Source organism: Scyliorhinus canicula, chromosome 12 (genome assembly GCF_902713615.1).
Source record: "Scyliorhinus canicula chromosome 12, sScyCan1.1, whole genome shotgun sequence".
NCBI classification, from domain to species: Eukaryota; Metazoa; Chordata; class Chondrichthyes; order Carcharhiniformes; family Scyliorhinidae; genus Scyliorhinus; species Scyliorhinus canicula.
In genome coordinates this window covers 44,278,774-44,300,547 of record NC_052157.1, presented here as the reverse complement: position 1 = coordinate 44,300,547, position 21,774 = coordinate 44,278,774, and the positions used below count along the sequence as shown (strand labels likewise).

The window sequence follows — 21,774 nt, the reverse complement described above, 5'->3', positions numbered from 1 at the left end:
TTTAGTGTTACTTTGAAGTGACCCCAGAAATTCCATATGCTTAAAATTGCAATTTACAAAGAGGTAACAGAAACATCTCAGATTTTTCCAGGTGGTCCCGGAATAATATTTTTGAGTGACAGAGAATCCAAAGTGTCAGAAAAACCGATTCACTAGAAGTAAACGAATTGCATCTTAGTTAATATTTTGGGCTCACAATTAATGAAATTGTTATTATATAATCAGTTTTATATGTATATGATCGTAATAAGTATTCTACACTGAAAATGCCAGATACAGTGTGTAACTTACTCTGCCAATAACGGATGCAAGAACCATTTTCTGCATGTGGTTTTTATCATGGGCTGCCACAGAAAACTCCCACGCACTGATTCTAACCTGTATTAGTCCTAGGAATTATAGGCATTACATCTCTGTGTAAGGCAGAGGCCTCAGTCTCTGCAGAAACATTAAGTTAACAGTAAAGGGCCAACTATTAGCAGTGTAACTGAAAGTGGTTGAGACTGTCCAGAGACAGAAAGGTTTGGCATTCTTTTAATATTTCCTTCTATATTTGAAGTGTATGGTAAAATGCACTTGTGCCACTAATTGCATATTACAACTGGCTATTCTCTTAAATATTTTATTAATAGTGGTTTCCTACTTTTGCTTGAAAGGAGCATCTTGAGACATGAACACATAAAACTAGAAGAAACACCCCATTTTAACTTGGGCATCCCAGCTGGAGCCAAAGTCATGATAAACGGCTCGTTTGCAGTAGGAATAGAATTATGCAGTCAAAAAAAGACAGACACTCGGCGAGGTCAGCTTTTAAATGCTTTACCCCAAGTACGCGTTATGACTTATGATTTTTTTTCTTTGCAATCAAAATTCAATACTTTCATTCTGAGGGTAATGCACACTCGAAGGCACAGAGGGTGGATAAGCGTACAACACCGTACGTCAATTCTCTGACCACATTGGTGATAGACATGGGATTCCTGCTAGGAAGCAAATTTTCATCATTGATTCTAATGTTCAAATGGACATGAATTCGCTGTTGATCTCAGCGTTTAAAAGGTTAAAAACCCAAACTGCTGAATGCTTCATTCTCTCGCATTTGCTTCTGTCCACTTATCAAAATATTTTTTAAAAGCCTGTAACATCAGCCGTGAAATGAAAGTGGGTTACAGTAATAAACACTCTTGTCAATAACTCACCTGGGTTGAAAGCTTTTTCTCGATCCTCGCTGTATGTTTGTGAATCATCAGTCCACTCAGGCATTCAGAAAAGGTTATGCTCACAGGTGAAAGTAAATAATCCACACATTAACTTCTGCGATGTAACTTAAACACATATCTCTTGTAACTGAGAAAAAAATATAGACACTAAAGCACAAACCCATATTTGATTGAAAAGCAGAACTGTTGAGAAGCTCTTGCTTTAAGGATCAACTGGTATATATTTGGCTAACATAAGGATCAGCGAGGAAACGGTTTGTGCAATTTCTGTATGTACAAGCAGATTTACAACAAAATGAAAATATCTTTCTGGTTCAACTTGCATCAGGCTCTTCTGCAGTCAGTTCACCTACATGGAGGTCTGTATAAATCACTTCATTGTCCATTATAGATTGATCGCGACCCAATGTGTGGCGGCTCAGATTAATTACAGCGTTCGGCAGGAATCACAGCACCTCTGTTTGTAGGTGTCCAGATGGCACAGCCGCAGGCGTTTCACAAGTGCACAGTAACGTGTTGTGTCCGTACATTCTCCTTCAGAAGCTGAAAGCAATGCATCCAAATCTAAATAATTGGCACATTATCGGGGTGAAGAATGGAAACATGGGGCTGGATTCCCCGTTTCAGTGGCTAATTGTCAGTGCCAATGGAAAATGGTGGTGCATGATGGGGAAATTGTCGCGAGCGACTCACCGATTCCGGTACTGGTGAGGGATTGGCACCGGCATCGTGTGAATCACCTGGTCCCGGGCCGTGCATGCACAAGGCTGATGACCTGCTCCGGACGTGCCAGAAATGACGCCACCAGCCGTGCTCAAACTCTAACCCGCCCACCCCGACTCCGCAGCTCTCCCCAGGTCCACCCCTCACCATTCCCCCCAGCCCTAGCAGGAGCCCCCCCCCCCCCCCCCCCCCCCCGCCCTGGCCAGCGGCACAAATCCCGAATGAGTGTGGCGGTGCTGGACACTGTCCGCTGCCAGCACGCTGGGTTCATGACCCCTGAGACCACACGTGGCCCACGCCATCGGGAACTCGGCCCATCGGGGGTGGGCCGGCCGATGATGCGCCAATGGCCTTGAAACTGCACTGTGAGGACGCTGGTTTGGAGGAGGCAGAGCATTGTAAACCGGCGTCAACTTGGCGCTGGCCCCGGATCCGGCTTCGGAGTCCATTCTCTACCCAATCATTGATCACGATTTCAGTGTCGGGCTACAGAGAATCTCGACCATGATTCGCTTTTTCATTTGCCGTAGTTTTAGCACACGGGAAAATTGTAATGGGATCCCAACAGATTGCACACAATCCTATTCGAAGCTAAAATTGATTGAAAGCAACAGTTTTTAATACTGCTTGGCGCTTGAAGTTAAACATTCGCTTTGTTGGAGAAGTGTAGTTTTTATTTTTGATATTATGCAAGCCGAAAATGTACTTACTGTCACAGGAGGTTAAATTGCAGCGCTGCCATGTGATTGGTCGCTTCTTCCATCTACAATACTGATCAGTCACGACCTTGTTATTTTTCTTATGGATACAAGCTACCCGCCGGGACTGGAAACCATTTCCACATGTTGCTGCACACTGTCTCCACGGCCCCGTCCTCCATTCCACATTACATCGATTTGATTTACATCGGCGAGCAGAGACAGGCCTGTGGATTACAATGCATTGTTACTAATGATGGGAGCAAGAATGGGCAGACAGTTTGGATCCTTCAAAAACAGTGTGTGGGACTATATGCAGGGTCTGAAAGGCCTTGGGAGATTTCCTCACCATCAAAGCCACTCGTTTGCTGTTCACTTAGGAAAAACAGACAGAGCTGTGGGTGGCAATGACGTAGTGGTATTGTCAATGGACTAATAATCCAGGGACTCAGGGTAATGATCTGAGCACCCATATTCAAATCCTGCCAGATGTCAAAATTTGAATTCAATAAAAATCCGGAATTAAAAGCCTAATGATGACCATTGTTTTGTTGTAAAATATGCTTCACTAAGAAAATCTGCCGTCCTCATTGGTTCCGGCCTACAATGTGGTTGACTCTGAAATTCTCTCTGAGATTTGCCTCAAACCACTCAGTTCAAAGGCTATTAGGAATGGTCTTATCTAGCAATTCCCAAAATCTGTAAATGAAGAACAAAAAAAGCGATCTCTGAAACATTTGCAGCATTTTCAGGAAGATCCCCGAGCTGGAAATTTCCTTCAGGCTTCTCCCGCCACAAAGAAACTTCCACAGGAATTCCATTTTTTTAAAAATTGAGTACACCCAATTCTTTTTTATCAATTAAGGGCAATTTAGCGTGGCCAATTCAGCTACGAGGCACATCTTTGGGTTATGGTGTGGTGAGACCCACACAGACATGGGGAGAATGTGCAAACTCCACATGGACAGTGACTCGGGGCTGGGATCGAAACCCGGTTCATTGGCGCCGTGAGGCAGCAGTGCTAATCACTGCGCCACCGTGCTGCCCTACAGGAATTCCATTTGATAAAAACAAAATTGGAGTTATTTGTTTGCCATAAACTCATGGGGCAGGATTCTCTGTCCTGCCAGCTCTGTTTTCTGGCGTGGCGCGCTCCTGCCGGCTGTGGGATTCTCCGTTCCAGCAGCCGGCCAATGGGGTTTTCCATTGTGGTCACCCCATGCCATCGGGAAACCTGTAGGCATGGGTTCGCTGCCAATGAAGCGGAAGATCCCGCCGATGGAGAAACCCGCTCTTCCTCAGGTAGAATTCCAGCTCCTTTACTTCAAGGATTTAGCCACTGAGTCTCATCTAACTGCAGCTCCAAACCAGTAATTCCACAAATGTGGTCATTACCAAAATGTAAAATAACAGAAACTCCCACGGCAAGCCTTCCTGTTTTCTTTATCCCATTGCATCACTAGTGTCTCCCCTGTCATTAAAAACCCAGTTTATTATTATTATAAGCAAGAACTTTATTCAGGTGTGCAAAATTCTGAACAATTTTGACAGGGTATAGAAAGATATCCTGCTTCCACTCGTTGTTAAGTCAGTGATTAGGAGGGTCAAGGATGTCTCGGAGTGGGTACAGAACATTCTGGAGGGGGAGGGTGAACAGCCAGTGTTGTGGTACACATCAGTACAAACGACATAAGTAAAAAATGGGATGAGGTCCTAAAAGCAGAATACAGGGAACTAAGAAGGAAGTTAAGAAATCGAACCTCAAATGGTTGTGATCTCGGGATTGCTACCGGTGCCACATGCTAGTCAGAGTAGAAATGACAGGATATATTGGATGAATACGTGACGGAAGTGATGGTGTCAGTGGAAGGGTTTCAGATTCCTGGGGCATTGGGACTGGTTCTGGGAGAGGTCGGACCTGTACAAATTGGATGGGTTACACCCGGGCAGGACTGAGACTGAGGTCTTATGGGGGGCTATTTGCTAGAGCAGTTGGGGAGGGTTTAAATTAATATGCCAAGGGAATGGGAACCTTTGCAAGGAGTCTGAGAAAGAGGGAGCAAGGACAAAAACAAAGGTAGAAAAGTGAATAAGAAAAATGATAGGTGGAGAAACCAAGGGCAAAATTCAAACAGGGCAAAAGAGAAAAAGATTGGAAGCAAGACAAACAATGTGAAAAAGACAAACTGAAAGGCTCTGTGCCTTAATGCATGGAGCATTTGCAATAAAGTGGATGAACTAATCGTGCAGATTGATACAAATGGGTATGATATAATTGGGGTTATGGAGACATGGCTGCAGGGTGACCAGGGATGGGAACTGAATGTCCCAGGGTTTTCAGTATTTAGGAAGGACAGGCATAAAAAATAGGTGGTGGCGTGGCACTGCTGGTTAAAGAGGAAATTAACAGAACAGTGAGAATGGATATTAGCTCTGACAATGTGGAGTCTGTATGGGTAGAGTTGAGAAATACCAAGGGGCAAAAAGCATTAGTGGGTGTTATATATAGACCCCCAAACTGCAGTGGTGATGTTGGGAATGGCATTAAACACAAAATTAGAGATGCATGTAATAAGGGACTATCGGTGATCATGGGTGATTTTAATCTTCGCATCGATTCTGTAAATCAAATTAGCCACAATGCCATAGAAGAGGAATTCCTGGAGTGTATCGGGATGGTTTTCTTGACAAATATGTGGAGGAACCAACTCGGCCATCTTAGACTGGGTGCTGTGTAACGAGAAAGGAACCATTGCCATTCCTGTTGTGCGAGACCCCTTGGGGATGAGCGACCATAACATGATGGAATTTTAAAATCAAGATGGAGAGTGAAGTAGTTGATTCCGAGACTAGGGTGCTGAATCATAATAAAGAAAACTATGAAGGTATGAGGCGTGCGTTGACCTTGATAGATTGGGGAGAGTTACTGAAAGGGATGACAGTGGATAGGCAATGGCAAACATTCAAGGAATGCATCATGGAACTGCAGCAACTTTTTATTCCTGTCCGGCACAAATGCAAAATGGGTAAGAGGGCCAATCCATGGCTTACAAAGGAAATTAGAAATAGTATCCGATCCAAGATTGGCCAAGAAAAATAAAAGCTCTGAGGATTGGGAGCAGTTTAGACTTCAGTAAAGAAGGACGATAGGATTGATTAAGAAGAAAGTACAGTACGAAAGGAAGCTTGCAGGGAACTTAAAGCCTGACACTAAGAGTTTCTACAGATATATGAAGAGAAAGAAATTGGTAAAGAGAAATGTAGGCCCCCGACAGACAGAATCAGGGGAATGCATAATAAGGGACAAAGAAATGGCTGAGCAATTGAATACATACTTTGGTTCTGTCTTCACAAATGAGGACACAAATCAGATATTAGAAATGCTGGAGAATGAAAGGTTTAGTGAGAGAGAAGTACTGAGGGAGATCAACATTAGTAGAGAAATGGTGCTGGGAAAATTGATGGGATTGAAGGCGGATAAATCCCCAGAGCCTGAGAATCTGCATCCCAGAGTGCTTAAGGAGGTGGCTCTGGAAATAGTGGATGCATTGGTGATCATCTTCAGGGATTCTATAGACTCTGGAACTGTCTCTGCAGATTGGAGGGTAGCTCACGTCACTCCGATATTCAAAAAGGGAGGTAGAGAGAATGCAGATAATTATAGACCAGTAAGCCTAACACTGGTACTGGGGAAAATTCTTGAATCCATTATCAAGGACTTTATAGCAGAACATTTAGAAAGCAGTGGCAGGATGAGTCAGAGTCAGTATGAAAGGGAAATCATGCTTGACAAATCTGTTGGAATTCTTTGAGGATATTTTTTTTTTTAAATGATTTTTATTCAAATTTTCCAACAACACACTTTCTCCCAACAATAAGATAAACAAAACAGAAACAAAAGCCCCTCCCCCCCATACAAAGCAATAAATTAACAACACAAAGAGAAAGAAAAACAAAAAAGTAACAAATCCATAGTTATAACACAATCCCCCTAAACAGACTGATAGCCCCCCCCCCTTTCCCCCCTCCCCCCCACCCCTTCCAGAAACCCTCCAAAGCCAGACATGCCCAGAACATAGGGGTGTGGTTCGCTGGGCCTCCCAGACACCTCCCACACCTGTCCTCACCCCCAAAGAATCGGCTCAACCTGGTCCCAGTCATATGCGCCCTATGCAGCACCTTCAGCTGGATTAAGCTGAGCCGAGGACGAATTCACCCTCCCCAGGGCGTCTGCCCACATCCCCTCGTCGATCTCCTCCCCCAGCTCCTCCTCCCACTTCACTTTCAGCTCCCCCACCGAGGCCTCCTCCCCCTCCTGCATCACCTGATAAATTGCCGTGATCCTACCCTCACCGACCCATGTCCCCGAGAGCACCCTATCCTGCACCCTCCCTTGGCGGCAGTAGCACAAACTCCGCCACCTGAAGCCTAACAAACGCCCTAACCTGCATATACCTGAAAGTATTCCCGGGGGGAAGACCCCACTTCCCCTCCAACTCCTTTAAAGTCGCAAACTTCCCATCGAGGAAGAGGTCCCCCATACGCCTGATACCTGCCCCATGCCAACTCAAAAACCCACCATCTATTCTCTCTGGTGCAAACCGATGGTTGCCCGTAACGGGGTCCAGATTGAGACCTTCACTTCCCCCTATGCTGCCTTCACTGGCCCCAGATTTTGAGGGAAGCCACCACTACTGGACTCGTAGAATACCTTGCCGGGGAAAGTGGGAGCGGGGCCGTCACCAGTGCCTCCAAAGTCGTGCCCACACAGGTCGCCACCTCCATCCTCTTCCATGCAGCACCCTCCCCCTCCATCACCCACCTACGGATCATCGCCACATTTGCAGCCCAGTAGTACCCACACAGGTTGGGCAACGCCAAACCCCCTACCTCCCTGCCTCGCTCCAAGAATACCCTCCTCACTCTCGGGGCCTTCCGCGCCCACACGAACTCCAGAACACTCTTATTCACCCGCCTAAAAAAAGCCTTCGGGATCAAGATGGGGAGACACTGGAAGAGAAACAAAAACCTTGGGAGCACCGTCATCTTAACCGACTGGACCCTGCCCGCCAAGGAGAGTGGCAACGCATCCCACCTCCTGAATTCCTCCTCCATCTGTTCCACCAGCCTCGAAAAGTTTAGCCTATGCAGGGCCCCCCAGTTCCTGGCGATCTGGACACCCAGATATCTAAAGCTCCTCTCTGCCCTCTTCAACGGGAGCTCTCCTATCTCCCTCTCCTGGTCCCCCAAGTGCAGCACAAACAACTCACTCTTTCCCACGTTGAGCTTATAGCCCGAAAAATCCCCAAACTCCCCAAGTATCCTCAACACCTCAGGCATCCCCCCCCCCCCCCCCCCCCTTGCACTTGCACTTGCCCGTCTTAGACCTCGAACGGCCCAGAGCTGGGTCCAGCACGGTATTAAAATCCCCTCCCAACTCCAGGTCCGGAATCCGGCTCAACATTCGCCGCATGAAACCTGCATCGTCCCAATTGGGGGCGTACACATTAACCAGAACCACCCGCTCTCCTTGAAGCCTACCACTCACCATTACGTATCTGCCACAGCTATCCGCCACCACACTTGCCACCACAAACGCCAAGCTCTTACCAACTAAAATCGCCACCCCTCGATTCTTCGCATCTAGCCCCGAGTGGAACACCTGCCCAACCCAACCTCTTCCCAGCCTCACCTGGTCCGCCACCTTAAGGTGCGTGTCCTGGAGCATGGCTACGTCCGCACCCAGCCCCTTCAAGTGCGCCAAGACCTGGGACCGCTTCACCGGCCCATTCAGCCCCCTCACGTTCCATGTGACCAGCCGAATCGGGGGAGTCCTCCCCCGCCCTCTCTCCTTCGGCTCACCACGTGCCAGCAGAACCCCCCAGGCCCGTTCCCCACGGTGGCAGACCCTCCTTCCAACTCCCCCCATCGCCAGCAGTTCCTCTTCAGCCCCTCCAGCAGCAACCCGGTACCTCCCCCCTATCCCCTCCCCCGACCCCTCCCCCCCCTATCCCCTCCCCCCGACCCCTCCCCCCCCCTAGCTGCGTAATCCCTTCCATCGTCCGTCCGTAAATCAGCCGACTCCTGCTGACTCCGGCTGCTCCCACCACCCCAATGACCCTCCCCAGTGCAACACAACCACCACTCCCCCCACCCAGTGCTGGCCCCGCCCACTGCTCCTCCAGCGCGAGAATAAAACCCGCACTTCCATCCCAGACCCCGCCCCCCCCCCACCCCCCGACCTAACACACGGGAAAAAGAAGGGCGCGTGACCCAGCGGGCCCGCAAACAGCTCCCCAGTCCTCCACCAGTGAAAAAAACAGAAAGCACCAAAATGAATAATTAAGAGCCCCAAAAACGCGAAAAAGCAAAAAAAAAAAAGGCAAAAAGACATTAACAACCACAACCAGAAAAACGAAAGGATACCACGGAGGACAAAGCCTCCGGACTATGTACATCAATCCCCAGCCCCCCAGTCCTCAGTTCGAGTCCAACTTCTCTGCCTGGACGAAGGCCCAGGCATCCTCCGGGGAATCGAAGTAGAGCTGGCGGTCTTTGTAAGTGACCCAGAGGCGTGCCAGCTGTAACAAGCCAAACTTCACCCCCTTCTTGTGAAGCACTGCCTTCGTCCGATTAAAACCAACCCTTCTCTTTGCCACCTCCGCACTCCAGTCCTGATAAATCCGGATCTCTACATTCTCCCACTTGCTGCTCGTCTCCTTCTTCGCCCATCTCAGCGCACACTCACGGTCAACGAAGCGGTGAAAACGGACCAGCACCGCCCTGGGCGGCTCATTCGGCTTGGGCTTCCTCATCAGCACTCGATGGCACCCTCCAGTTGCAAGGGCCCCTGGAATGACCCCGCGCCCATGAGCGAGTTCAACATGACAGCCACATAGGCCCCCCAGTCTGAACCTTCCAGCCCCTCCGGGAGGCCCAGGATCCACAAGTTCTTCCAACGGGAGCGATTCCCCATCTCCTCCAGCCTCGCTTGCCATTTCTTGTGGAGCGCCTCATGCGATGCCACCTTCACTGCCAGGCCTAGGATTTCGTCCTCGCTCTCCGAGGCCTTTTGCTGTAGCTCCCGGATCTCGACACCCTGGGCCGTCTGAGTCACCGTGAACTTGTCCAGCAAGGCCTTAAGCGGTTCCAAAAGCTCAGCCTTCAGCTCTCTGAAGCAGCACTGAAGCAGCTCCTGCTGCACCTGCGCCCACTGCTGCCACGCTACCGGCTCCCCGTCGTGGCCATCTTGTTTCTCCTGCCTCGCACCTTTCTCTGCTCCAAAGCCGATTTTTTAACCGCTCCACTCCTAGTCCAGTCCATCCACCAGCAGAAAAGCGCAGTGGATGTGTTCCCACACCGGTAAAGTCCAACCAGCACCACAGCGGGCCCTTAAAAGAGCCCAAAAGACCGAAAATAGCGGGAGCTACCGAACGTGCCGCTTAGCTCCGCATCATCGCAACCGGAAGTCCAATTCTTTGAAGATATAACAGTACAGTTGACCAGGGAAGCCAGTGGATGTGGTATATTTGGACTTTCAGAAGGCGTTTGACAAAGTCCCGCAGAAGAGATTATTGTGCAAAAGTAGAGAGCATGGGGGTATTGCATTGAGGTGGATAGAAAACTGGTTGACAGAGAGGAAAGAAAGAGTAAGGATTAATGGGTCTTTTTCAAATTGGCAGCCAGTATCTAGTGGGGTGCCACAGAGATTGGTGCTGGGACCCCAGCTATTCACAATATATATTAATGATTTGGATGAGGGAACAAAATGTAGCATCTCAAAGTTTGCAGATGATACCAAGTTGGGTGAACTGTGACCAGGATGCAGGGATCCTACATCATGATCTGGACAGGTTGGGCGAGTGGGCAAGTCAATGGCAGATGCAGTAAAATGTGGATAAGTGTGAGGTTATTCACTTTGGAAGCAAAAACAGGAAGGCAGATTACTACCTGAATGGTTGTAAAATGGGAAAGGAATGTGTGCAGCGGGACCTGGGTGTCCTTGTGCACCATTTGCTGAAGGTAAGCATGCTGGTGCAGAAGGCAGTAAAGAAGGCTAATGGTATGTTGGCCTTCATTGCGAGAGATTTCAAGTACAGAAGCAGGGATGTGTTGCTGCAATTATACAGGGCCTTGGTGAGGCAACACCTCAAATGTTGTGTGCAGCTTTGGCCTCCTTTTCTGAGGAAGGATGTTCTTGCTCTCGATGGAGTGCAGTGATGGTTTACCAGACTGATTCCAGGGATGGCGGGACTGTCATATGAGGAGAGGTTGACTAGATTGGGATTGTTCTCGCTGGAGTGCAGAAGAATGAGGGGGAATCACAAAGAGACTTATAAAATTCTAACACGACTAGACAGGGTAGATGCAGGGAAAATGTTCCCTCTGATGGGTGTGTCCAGAACCAGGGGTCACAGCCTGAGGATTCAGGGTAAACCACTTCGGACAGAGATGAGGAGACATTTCTTCACCCAGAGAGTGGGCTAGAGAATTCATTACCACGGGACGTAGTTGATGCTAAAACATTAAATATATTCAAGAGGCGACTAGATATAGCACTTGGGGAGAATGGGAAGAAAGCAGGATTAGGCTATTGAGTTGGATGATCAGCCACGATCGTGATAAATAGAACATAGAACATAGAACATAGAACAGTACAGCACAGAACAGGCCCTTCGGCCCTCGATGGTGGTGCAGGCTCGAAGGGCCAAAAAGGCCTCCTCCTGCTCCTATCTTCTATGTAAGACTGTCAGCAAGAGAGCTCGGAGTGAGATGAGAGGAAACTCCTTTATTTAAAGAATTGTTGGGATTTGGGATGGGCTGGCTGGGAGAGTGGTGGAGGCAGATTCCAAAGGAGGCTTCAAAAGCAAGCTGGGTATATATTTGAAAGTTAGGAATTTGGAGGGCTACGGAGATAGGGTTGGGGAATGGAACTAGCTAGGTAGCTCTTTCGGGAGTTGATGGACCAAATGGCCTCCTGTAATGCAGTAAAATTCTATGATTCTATGAGGCGATAGTGCCGACATATGGGTGGAATTCTCTGAACCCCCGCTGGGTCAGAGTATATGCGCGGCGCCGCGCAAATCGCGCCATGTCGCCGGGACGCAATTCTAGAGCCGTGAATCGGCACCATTGGCGCCAGCGTGATATGCGCCAACTCTCCGGCCCGAGTGGGCCAAGCGGCCATCACAAAAAATTCAAGTCCCACCGGCGCCGTTCTAACATCCTCTGAGCCGACGGGACCTCGGCATTGAAGGGTTCGGGGGGGCCGGTGGGGGGAGAGGGGGGTCTGACCCCGGGGTTGGGGGGGGCCTCTGTAGTGGCCTGGCCCACGATCGGGTCCACCAATCAGCAAGCCGGCCTCTCTGGCTAGGGGCCTCCTTTCCTCTGCGCCGGTTCCTGTAGCCCTGCGCCACTTGGCGTTGGGGCCGGCGCGGGGAAGAAAGCCACTGCGCATGCACTAGTTGGCTCTGCCCAACTGCGCATGTGCTGACCCCACAGTGCCGGGGTCACGCCGGGATTGACAGCTGGAGCGGCGTGGGCTGCTCCAGCGCCGTGCTATCCACCCGTGTGCCGGAGAATGGGGTCCCGGAACGGGCGCCAACGCCAGAGTAAAACACTCCTGTTTTTACGCCGGCATCGATACTTAGCCGCCCGATCTGAGAATCCCGCCCATGATGTTGAAGTAGAAGATCAGCCACAATCTCAATGAATGGTGGAAAGGCTCAAAGGGAAGAATGGCCTAATACTTCTTCTAATTCTTATGTTCTTAGATCACAGTGCAGGCCTGTTGCCTCCAGCCGATTGACCCATGTTGGCTGCACACAGGATGGCTCCGTTACAATAGGCAACAACAGACAATGAAAATTGTTCGTGCTGTTTATCGTGAGGATAGTCTGACCAGATATTGATCAACTGGTAAATTGGGCAGAGCAACGGCTGATGGAATTTAATCCTGATAAGTGTGAGGTGATGCATTTTGAGAGGTCTAATAAGGGTAGGATATCAATAATAAATGGTAGGTCCCTGTGGAGTATTGAGGAACAAATGGGCCTTGGTGTCATGGATCCGTGAAGGTGGCAGCACAGGTAGATAGGTTGGCGAAGAAAGCATAGGGAATGCCTGCATTTTTAGCTGGGGTATAGAAAACAGGAGCAGGGAAGTCTTGGTACAACTTTATAAAACATTGTTTAAGCCACAGATGGAATATTATGTGTATTTCTGGTCGTTGGAAGGGCATGATTGCAATGGAGGGCATGCAGAGACGATCCACTAGCATGTTGCCTGGAATGGAAAGTGTCAGCTATGAGGAGAGACTGGGTGTGTTTTCCCTGGAGCAGAGGAGGCTGAAGGGGGACCTGATAGAGGTATATAAAATTATGAGAAGTATAGATATAGTAGATAGCACGGTGGTGCAGTGGTTGGCATTGCTGCCTCACAGCGCCAGGAACCTGGGTTCAATTCCGGCCTTGGGCGACTGTGTGAAGTTTTCACTTTCTCCCAATGTCTCCGGTTTCCTCTGGTTTCCTCCCACAGTCCAAAGTTGTGCAGATTAGGTGGGGTTATGAGGGAAATGGGCCTGTGTAGGGTGCTCTTTCAGAGTGTTGGTGCAGGCTTGATGGGCTGAATAGTCTCCTTCTGCACTATAGGAATTCTATGATTCTATGGCAGACGTATCTAAGACCAGAGGGCACAGGTTTAAGGAGAGGAATAAGTGGTTTAGAGGGGTACCTGAAGAAACATTTTTCACCCAGAGGGTGGTGGAAATATGGAACGTGCTGTCTGAGAGGGGAGGGGGTGGAGGCAGGTACTCTTGAAACATTAAGAGGCATCTAGATGAGCACTTGAATTGCCAAGGCACAGTAGGTTATGAACCAAGTGCTGTTAAATGGGATTAGTATAGATTGGTATTTGATGGTCAGCATAGACATGGTGGGCTGAAGGGCCAGTTTCTGTGCTATATAACTCTATGACAGAGTTTTAGAGAATTTCAAGTTTATGGAGTGCAGAATGTGAAGACTCTGCAGTAGGTCATTGAATGAGGTTTCCAGCAGCAGATGGGCCGAGTGATGATGTGTGATGTTATGGAGGTGGAGTTGGCAGGCTTAGTGGTTTGAATACAAGGTTGAAAGTTTGCCTCAGGGCCACGTATGGCACCAACGTGGTGAACAATTTGGTTAAGCCTCAGACAGTTGCCAAGAGTCAGTAGTTAGAGCAGAGTCCAAAATCAATGGCATCAATCTTCCCAATTTTTAATTGGAAGTAATTTCTGCTCATCCAGTATTGGGGGTGGGATTCTCCGAACCCCGCCGGGTCGGAGCATCCCCGGGGGGGGCGGCGTGAATCCCGCCCTGCCGCTCCAATGCCGGCTGCTGTATTCTACGGTGCCGGTTTTCGGAAGAGGGCGGGGATTCCACCGCGCCAGTCGGGGGCCATTGGCAGCACCCCCCCCCCCCCCCCCCCCCCACCCCAGCAATTCTGGGGCCACTGATCTGCGGGCCGGCCTGTGCCGTGGTGGCACTCATTTCTTCTGCGCCGGCCTCTATAGGGCTCCGCCATGGCCGACACGGAGAAGAAACCCCCTGCGTGATGACCATGAAAACATTTTGACTGTCACATCTGGTTCTGTCTTTTAGGGAAGATAATCTGCCACCCTTACCTGGTCTGGCCTACATGTGACTCCAGACCCACAGCAATGTTGTTGAGACTCTTAAATGCCCTCAGGGATGGGCAACAAATGCTGGCCCAGCCAGCACCACTCACATCCCATGAACGAATAAAGAATAATATATTTCAATGGTACATATCAATATCCATTGTATAATTTTAGGAATGTACTGAAAATAACTTTCTCCAGCGATATTGCAAAGTTCACTTTAAACAGACTTTATTCCAGTGTTTAAAGTACCATTTAAAATATTTCTCTGATGTTTAATTCTCGGAAATCAAAAACATTCAATGCTATCGATAAATAATTTTCAATAATTTGGCCACATAATTGGCAATGTTACACTGTGGAAATGTCACAAATTACAGTACTGCTTTCTCTTAATTGCTTAATACCTCTTCATTTTGGCACAGGTGAGCTCTGCAGCTGAAGTTCCGTTTATATGCTGGCAAACAATTTGACGATGCTGTACAGCAACACTGTGAGCCACACAACGGCCGGAGCACTGTCAAATAAAACAAAGATGTTAATTGTTGGTACTTCTGAAATTGATGCTGGCTTCAAGTCTGGAGGAATTTGTTTTTTTGCAGTGCAATGGGATTTTGTAACACCTGTACTAGCAGCAATAATCATCTTGATTCACAGTGGTGTAACCTGTCAGATTAGCAACACAAAGTCAAAGGGCTGGATTCTCCGCCCCCCGACGCTGAAAGTGCGTCCAGCGCTGGGGCGGAGAATCCACTTTCGGGACCGGCGGTGGTTCCCCAATTCTCCAGTCCTCGAAAAACGGCGTATCAGGGAAGTACGCCGCGGCGCGTATCCTCTACCTGCGACCATTGCTGGAGGTCCGCCCCGCCATTCTCCGGCCCTGACCGGCTGAAGTCCCGACGGCATAGACCACTCATGGTCCTGCCGTTCGGGATACTCGCGTGGCAGCTGTGGACTCAGTCCGTGGCCGCCATGGCCGTGGGCGGGCCGATCGGAAGGCGCGGAGGGCTCATACTGGACCGGGCTATTTTTGGCACTATTTACGAGGTCCAGCTCCGCTGTCTGAGTCCACCATGGAGCATGGCGCGGCTGATGGAGTCCGCTGCCGTGCGCATGCGCAGCTTCTGCTCCAGAAGTGCAGGGGGGCCAGATCTGCAGCTGGAGCTGCGAGCTTCACAACGGGTCCCTGCTAGCCCCCTGCAAGGCTGTGAATATGTAGCCGTTTGATGCCAGTTTTTCTGGCGTGAAAGGCCACAGTTTTCTCGTGTGGGGACATAGCCCTGAAACGGAGAATCCAGCCCAAAGTCTACAGGACTGTGGTGCTCCTGGACATTTACAGATTTAGTCGCTTTCTGGTCCTGTGCCCTGCTTTATCATTTGAACAAAATAACTTTGGACTTTGGGATGTATCCTTGCCACTCATTTACATTGTCCAGAAACACTGGGTGGGAGTCGGCGTTACCCCATGGCGATATCATAATCGGCGATCGGGTGGAGAATCCCGGTTTACAACCGAATTGGGGGCGGTGCCTGTTTTCGAATGCTCTGCCCCCTCCCAAAGGGCTTTATCGGGGAGTACGCCACACGCCGTTGGGACGGCCTCAGGACTTTACCTGAAGGCCCTCCCCTGATGCTCCACCCCCGATGGGCCGACCTCCCGGCGGTGTGGGATATGTGTGCTCTCAGTTTTCGTCAACCTTGCGTGGTGGCTGCAGACGGTGTCCAGCACCGCCACAGTCGTGGGGTGGGGTGGGGGGATGTGCGGCTGGCCGAGGGGATTTCGGCAAAGTCTGGGGGGGACTGGTGAGGGGTGTCTAGGGGGTACCATCTGGCATGTCGGGTCCGCACGTGACCAGCGCCATGTTGTACAGCGCAACCACTGCAGGTCGTTACCGTCGGCATGCGCGGCCACAGACCCGGCAATTCTCCAGCCGTTTATATTGGGAGGGCCGTGCATTTTACGTGGCACGCTGCTAGCCCCTCAACAGTCAGAGGATCGGTGCTATGGCCTTGCTGATTTTCTGGCTTAAAACTGGACACTTCCTCCGGACATAGCCTCATAATTGGAGAATCCAGCCCTCTTTCTCTTTCTGCTTTCTCCCTCTATTTGTCTCCTTGGTGTGAATTTGTTATTCATTCCTTCCCATTCAACTTTCGGCAGGGTCCTCAAACCTTGGCACTTTAAGGTCACTTTTTTCTGTCAACCTCAACCTATCTCTGTGCTATGAAGTAAACAAGTAAACAATTCAGGCTCATGAAAATAGTCACTTAAATAATAGTGTAAAAAGGTATGAAAAGGGCATTTGTTCCGGGAAACTGTTTGTGGTACTTTAGTCTAAATCTGCAGTAATGTGCAATATTTAATGTCTCGCCTGTTATCACGAGCAGGCAAGATGGCCAGGAACTAAATACAGCCAGGTGTTACGCTGTCAGTGACCAATACCCAATGTTCCCAATTAGAACTGTGTCAATGACCAAAGTTCTGACGCCCATTGCTTTGCACTTTGTTATTCAACTTTCAAATTGTTGGGGATTTGCACATGTTCACACAAATTATGCCCTGCGGGGCAATGGAATTAAACAGCTGGCATCACTTTATCCCAATCAAAATAGCATGTCCACTGTCTTTGAGTAGGGTACAGTAAATGGAGAAAACTCTTCCTTTCACAGTGGTGCCTGTAGGTATGGAATCATAGAGGACTGACATGGCCAGATCAGGATTTACCCCTTACGGTCAACATACAGACCAACTGCTCAAAGGGGAAAAGTGGAAGCAGCAACTCAAAATAAAAAGACCAGGCGATGACACAAGGACAGAACAACAGAAGGGGTGCAATTCTCCCAAAAGGGAACAAAGTCCCCTGGCGAGCACGTTTAGCCGCGTGTTTCCTGGTTCTCACAGTGCCAGGACACACATGGCTATTCAACACAACTCGCCTTGAATAAGGGGCCTGAACGGGGAACGTGTGGTTGAGGCCACACATAGCCCCATTTTGTACAGTGGGGAGGTCCCCAAAACGATCCCCGACATCCACCCCAGCGCGAACGCACTATGGGAGAGTCCATACCCTTCCCCCAACACCCACGCCGGGCACCCCCGGCCTGATCGCGCGTGTGCAAAACAAATGCCAGCTTGGCACCTTAGCAGTGCCCATTCCAGCTAGCAGCGTCATCTGGACACCTTGGCAGTGCCAGGCTGGCACCCTGGTGGTACTGCCAGGGTTCCAAGCTGGCACCAGCAGTGCCAGGGCACCATCCTGTCCAAAGGGCATGTAGCTGGGGGTCTCCAATCCCTTGGGAGACCCAGACAAGTGTTGTTCCACCTGGTCCCCATTTGTGGGGACCAGTGCCGAATGGTGCTCGCCCGAGGTCTCTGAGGCAAAGGGGATGAATCCCAAAGCCTCAGGTACCTCAGGAATCGGCAAATTATAATATGCAGATTTGACAAAAAGTGATCCTGCCCACATTGGGCAGGATTCACATCGCAACGTCTCACAAGATCGCGTTGACTCTCGCGAGGCATGGCGAGCCCAGTAGATCCCAGGAGTGGGTCTCACAGCTTTCAATGGCCACACTGCGCCAAGGCGAGCTGCTGTTCTGGCACAGTGTGGCCGTTGGATTGTGCCCACGAACTAGGAGCAGGAATCGGCAATTCAGCTCCTCATGTCCACTCCGCCATTCAATACGTTCATGACAGATCTCTCACCTCAACAACACTTTCCTGCCCGTCCTCCATAGCCATTCAATCCATTACTAACTAAAAATCTGTCTATTTCCTCCTTAAATTTACTCAAAGTCCCAGCATCTACCGCACGCTGGGGTAGTGAATTCCACAGATTCACGACCCTTCAAGAAGAAAACTCTCCTCATCCAAGTTTTAAATCTGATACACCATATCCCAAAACTATGACCTTTCATTCTAAAATGCCCCACAAGAGGAAGCATCCATTCAACATCTATTTTGTAAATACCTTTAATCATCTTATAAACTTCAATTGGATCGCCTCTCATTCTTCTAAACTTGAGAGAGTTTAGGCTTAAACTGCTCAATCTCTCTTCATAAAACAAACCCCTACTGTGAGATTATCCTCCGCATCGCCAGCAACGCATCCATGCCTGCGGGTATCCTGACGTCGTGGGGTGGCCACAATGGGAAACCCCATTGGCTGGCTGCGGGAATGGAGAGTCCCGCTGCTGGTGGGGGCACACCGCGCTGCGCCAAAAAACGGGGCTGGCAGGATGGAGAATCCTGCCTCTAATCTCTGGAATCAATCCAGTGAACCTCTTCTGAACTGCCTCTCATGCAACTAGATCCCTTCTTAAATAAGTAAGAAGTCTTACAACACCAGCTTAAAGTCCAACAAGTTTGTTTTGAATCACTAGCTTTCGGAGCACTGCTCCTTCCTCAGGTGAATCCTTCTGATTGTGCTACCCCAGTCCAACGCCGGCATGTCCACATCATGGCTCCTCAAATAAGGGGACCAAAGCTGCACACAGTACTCCAGGTGCGGTCTCACCAATGACCCTTTTTACAATATCCCAAAAGAGGTATATTGGGCTGAATTCTCCGCCATCGGGTTTCTCAATTTTGCCGGCAGCCCGGGTGTTTCCCGACTGCGTGGGGCTGCCCCACAATGGGAAACCCCATTGACCAGCCGGCGAAACGGAGAATCCCACCCACTGTTTTTCTCTCATACCAACATATCAACAGCTGATGCCATAGCCAATACATACAGCATATAAAATCATGGCCATTTGCTTTCCTTGCATTATGCATTCTTAAACCCTATAGCAATCTTGCATTTCAATTGAGCTTGGGAAAATAGAATTTTGGACTTTCATTGTCCCTGGTTGTTTTATATCTTAAATCAATCAGGTCCCTTTGTAAACACACAGGGGGATAACTGTGGCTTTGGTTGGTGATAATGGAGGGAGATTCAATATCGGCCAGATTGCAATACGTTGCCACCCAAAGTCAAAATTGCAACCAGAGTTGATCAGTCCATATTGGCGTAAACCCAAAGGGAATTTCTAGTAAAATGCTCACACTGCCAACGTGACAATAGAATGGTGAAGAAAGGCATGCCAGTAACAGAATCTGCTCGATCCTCCTCCTTCCGATTAACTTAATGGAAGGAGAATCAAGTATGTTCCACAACATGCAGGAGGTTGTTTTCTATGAACTTCCCCGGCCATGCCTAATGCGCAGATGGTGATGACCAAGATTTACCCAGAGTTGTTGAATTACAGGTAGTTTGCCAGCTGTTGAGGGAGATTGCAAACATGTAAACCCAAAACAGTGCTGCAGGAAATATGACCTGAGATGTTTTATAACTGACTGACATTTGTTTACTTATGCCATTAAACATTACGGGAAAATTGCTTTAGATTGCGGTTCTGTTTCACTCACTGTTAAGCCCACTTGAATAAAATTCTCAGCTGAACTTATATTTTAAAAATGGAGTCAGGTCAGCTGAGGAATTTAATACAAGAGCTTTAAAAAGTGTGCAAAGAATCTGGCCACATCAAAACTTCAACTTTGCTCATTCTTAATCATGGTTATTATTCATATCAAAGAATACCAAAGAATTCTCAGCAGAGAACTATATCATTACCTCTCCCCAAGCTGGACTCTTCCATCCTACACACGGCTGCAATAGGCAACCCTCTACTTCAGGGGGCTGCTCTGCTGTCTCTGCACAAAACAACGGAGATAACGTTCTTACTGTTCCACCGGCTGTTTGCTGCTCACATGTTACTCGTTGGTGCCGGACACCTTTCCCACATGAGACTGAACACTCTGACACTGCGGCCGTAACCCACCTGGAGATACAGAAATTAGCTTGATAAATATTTAAAGTTGTGTGTCACAAAATTATTTGAGATAAATATCCTGCTTTGCAAAATCATTTCTTTGTACTGCCAAAAATAAGGTCGAGGGAAGTTACAACTTAATAGGGATGTATTGTTAGCCAAAAGCACTTTGAACTCTAATATAATAAAACTTATGCCGCAGTACATATGTCTGCGATCTTCGTGAGCAAAGTTTACCCAAGAAGAAGATGGAGGGAGGGTTTTAGGACCATGCCGGAGGGTATAGAGATAGACAGGGATTAAAAATAATGGCACTTGCTGGTTTCCAAACCCAGTTTTAGTCAAGGGTCGGGGATAGCAGGGCTATGCATTCCCTGGATAGCAGGTCGTCAATTAGGCTCATTGTTAACTCCACTTAAAGGGGACAAATTGAAAATTTTCAGTTGCCGTCCAGTTTCTCACACCATCAGGGGCCAGTTTAGGTGCTTGGAGGGTGGCACCTGGCAGCAGGCTGAGAGACCAATGTTCCAGACAAGCCCAGAGATCCTCTCTGCCTGTCTTGGTACAGGTGCAGTCACAGACCACCCTGTAGAAGGATTTCCCCCCTCACACCATCACAGTGGTGGCCTGGTTGATGTGTCTGTTTTTGAATTGCAGATTGCAAAAAGTTAGAGACAAACCCTGTTGCAGTGCCCTCTCTCAGTTACTTGCCATTCATTGCTGGCTGCTATTCCTTTCAGGCTGGTTGGCCTCTGGTTGCTCCATGAGCTTCAAGAATCTGACCACTACTCTTTATTGGACAGGAAACTTATCTCCGTCGTGCCAATTAATGGGACATTGATGTCAAAATCCCAATGAATGACTGTTTCGCCCTAGGATTGGGTTTGGGATCCACAGTCTCCACTTCCATTCCCTGCCCCCGTAAGGAAAATACAGCCCAAATTGTTTAAACCAGAGGCAAAGGCCAAGATGACTGAAGATGGCAAACAGAAATACTTTTGCTCTCTCTCTCTCGACTGTTTCTAACTAACAGCCTACCTGAGCAAAACTGCAAAGCCTAAGCAACTTGTGTATGACAGCTCAATCAACAGGCAAGTGGGAATTGGGATTGAATAGATAGATGTTTGCTGGTCAGTGCAGACACGATGGACCTCTTTTTGTGCTGACATCTGCAGTGATGTGGACCTGGCTTAGCAGACTGTAACTTTTATTTTTGAACAAAAGGATAAACACTTATTAAACAAGAAAAGATTAACTATAACACACTACTCCTTCACCCCATTTATACCTTTACAGATATAGACAGATTTGTAAGGTAACACAAGTTATGAAATATATTCTCAGTAAAGACACATTCCATAGGCGGGATTCTCCGACCTCCCAGATGTGTGTTTCTCGGCAGCGGAAGGTGGCGTGCCATTTGCCGGCGGCGGGATTTTCTGTTCCTGCCGCAAGGACCAAAGAATCCCACCACCAGCGAATGGCTGGAGAATTCTGGCCCAGGTAAACCAATAGGTGAAAACGTGGTTAGATACTCCACACTCTGACACCAAGTGGATGCTCATTTACTGTATTACCTGTGGTTTTGTCCTCTAACAATACAGACAGATCAGCAATTCATTAGAATCGCCACACAACAGTTTCTCAACATTTAGGATAAAAT

The 21,774-nt window shown here is 48.7% G+C and overlaps 1 protein-coding gene across 4 annotated transcripts in view; it reads right to left on the bottom strand.

The window, feature by feature from the left end:
* Positions 1–857: 857 nt before the first annotated feature.
* adamtsl3 (ADAMTS-like 3) overlaps positions 858–21,774 on the bottom strand; it is a 747,154-nt gene continuing 726,237 nt past the window's right edge. For all 4 annotated transcript variants that reach the window (XM_038813229.1, XM_038813228.1, XM_038813227.1 and 1 more), the window contains 4 exons: positions 19,913–20,120; positions 14,705–14,814; positions 2,654–2,868; positions 858–1,763 (listed from right to left, as the gene is read on the bottom strand). In XM_038813229.1, the coding sequence (XP_038669157.1) occupies positions 1,648–1,763; positions 2,654–2,868; positions 14,705–14,814; positions 19,913–20,120 (649 nt within the window). In that variant the 3' untranslated portion in view covers positions 858–1,647. The remainder of the gene's footprint in view (positions 1,764–2,653; positions 2,869–14,704; positions 14,815–19,912; positions 20,121–21,774) is intronic.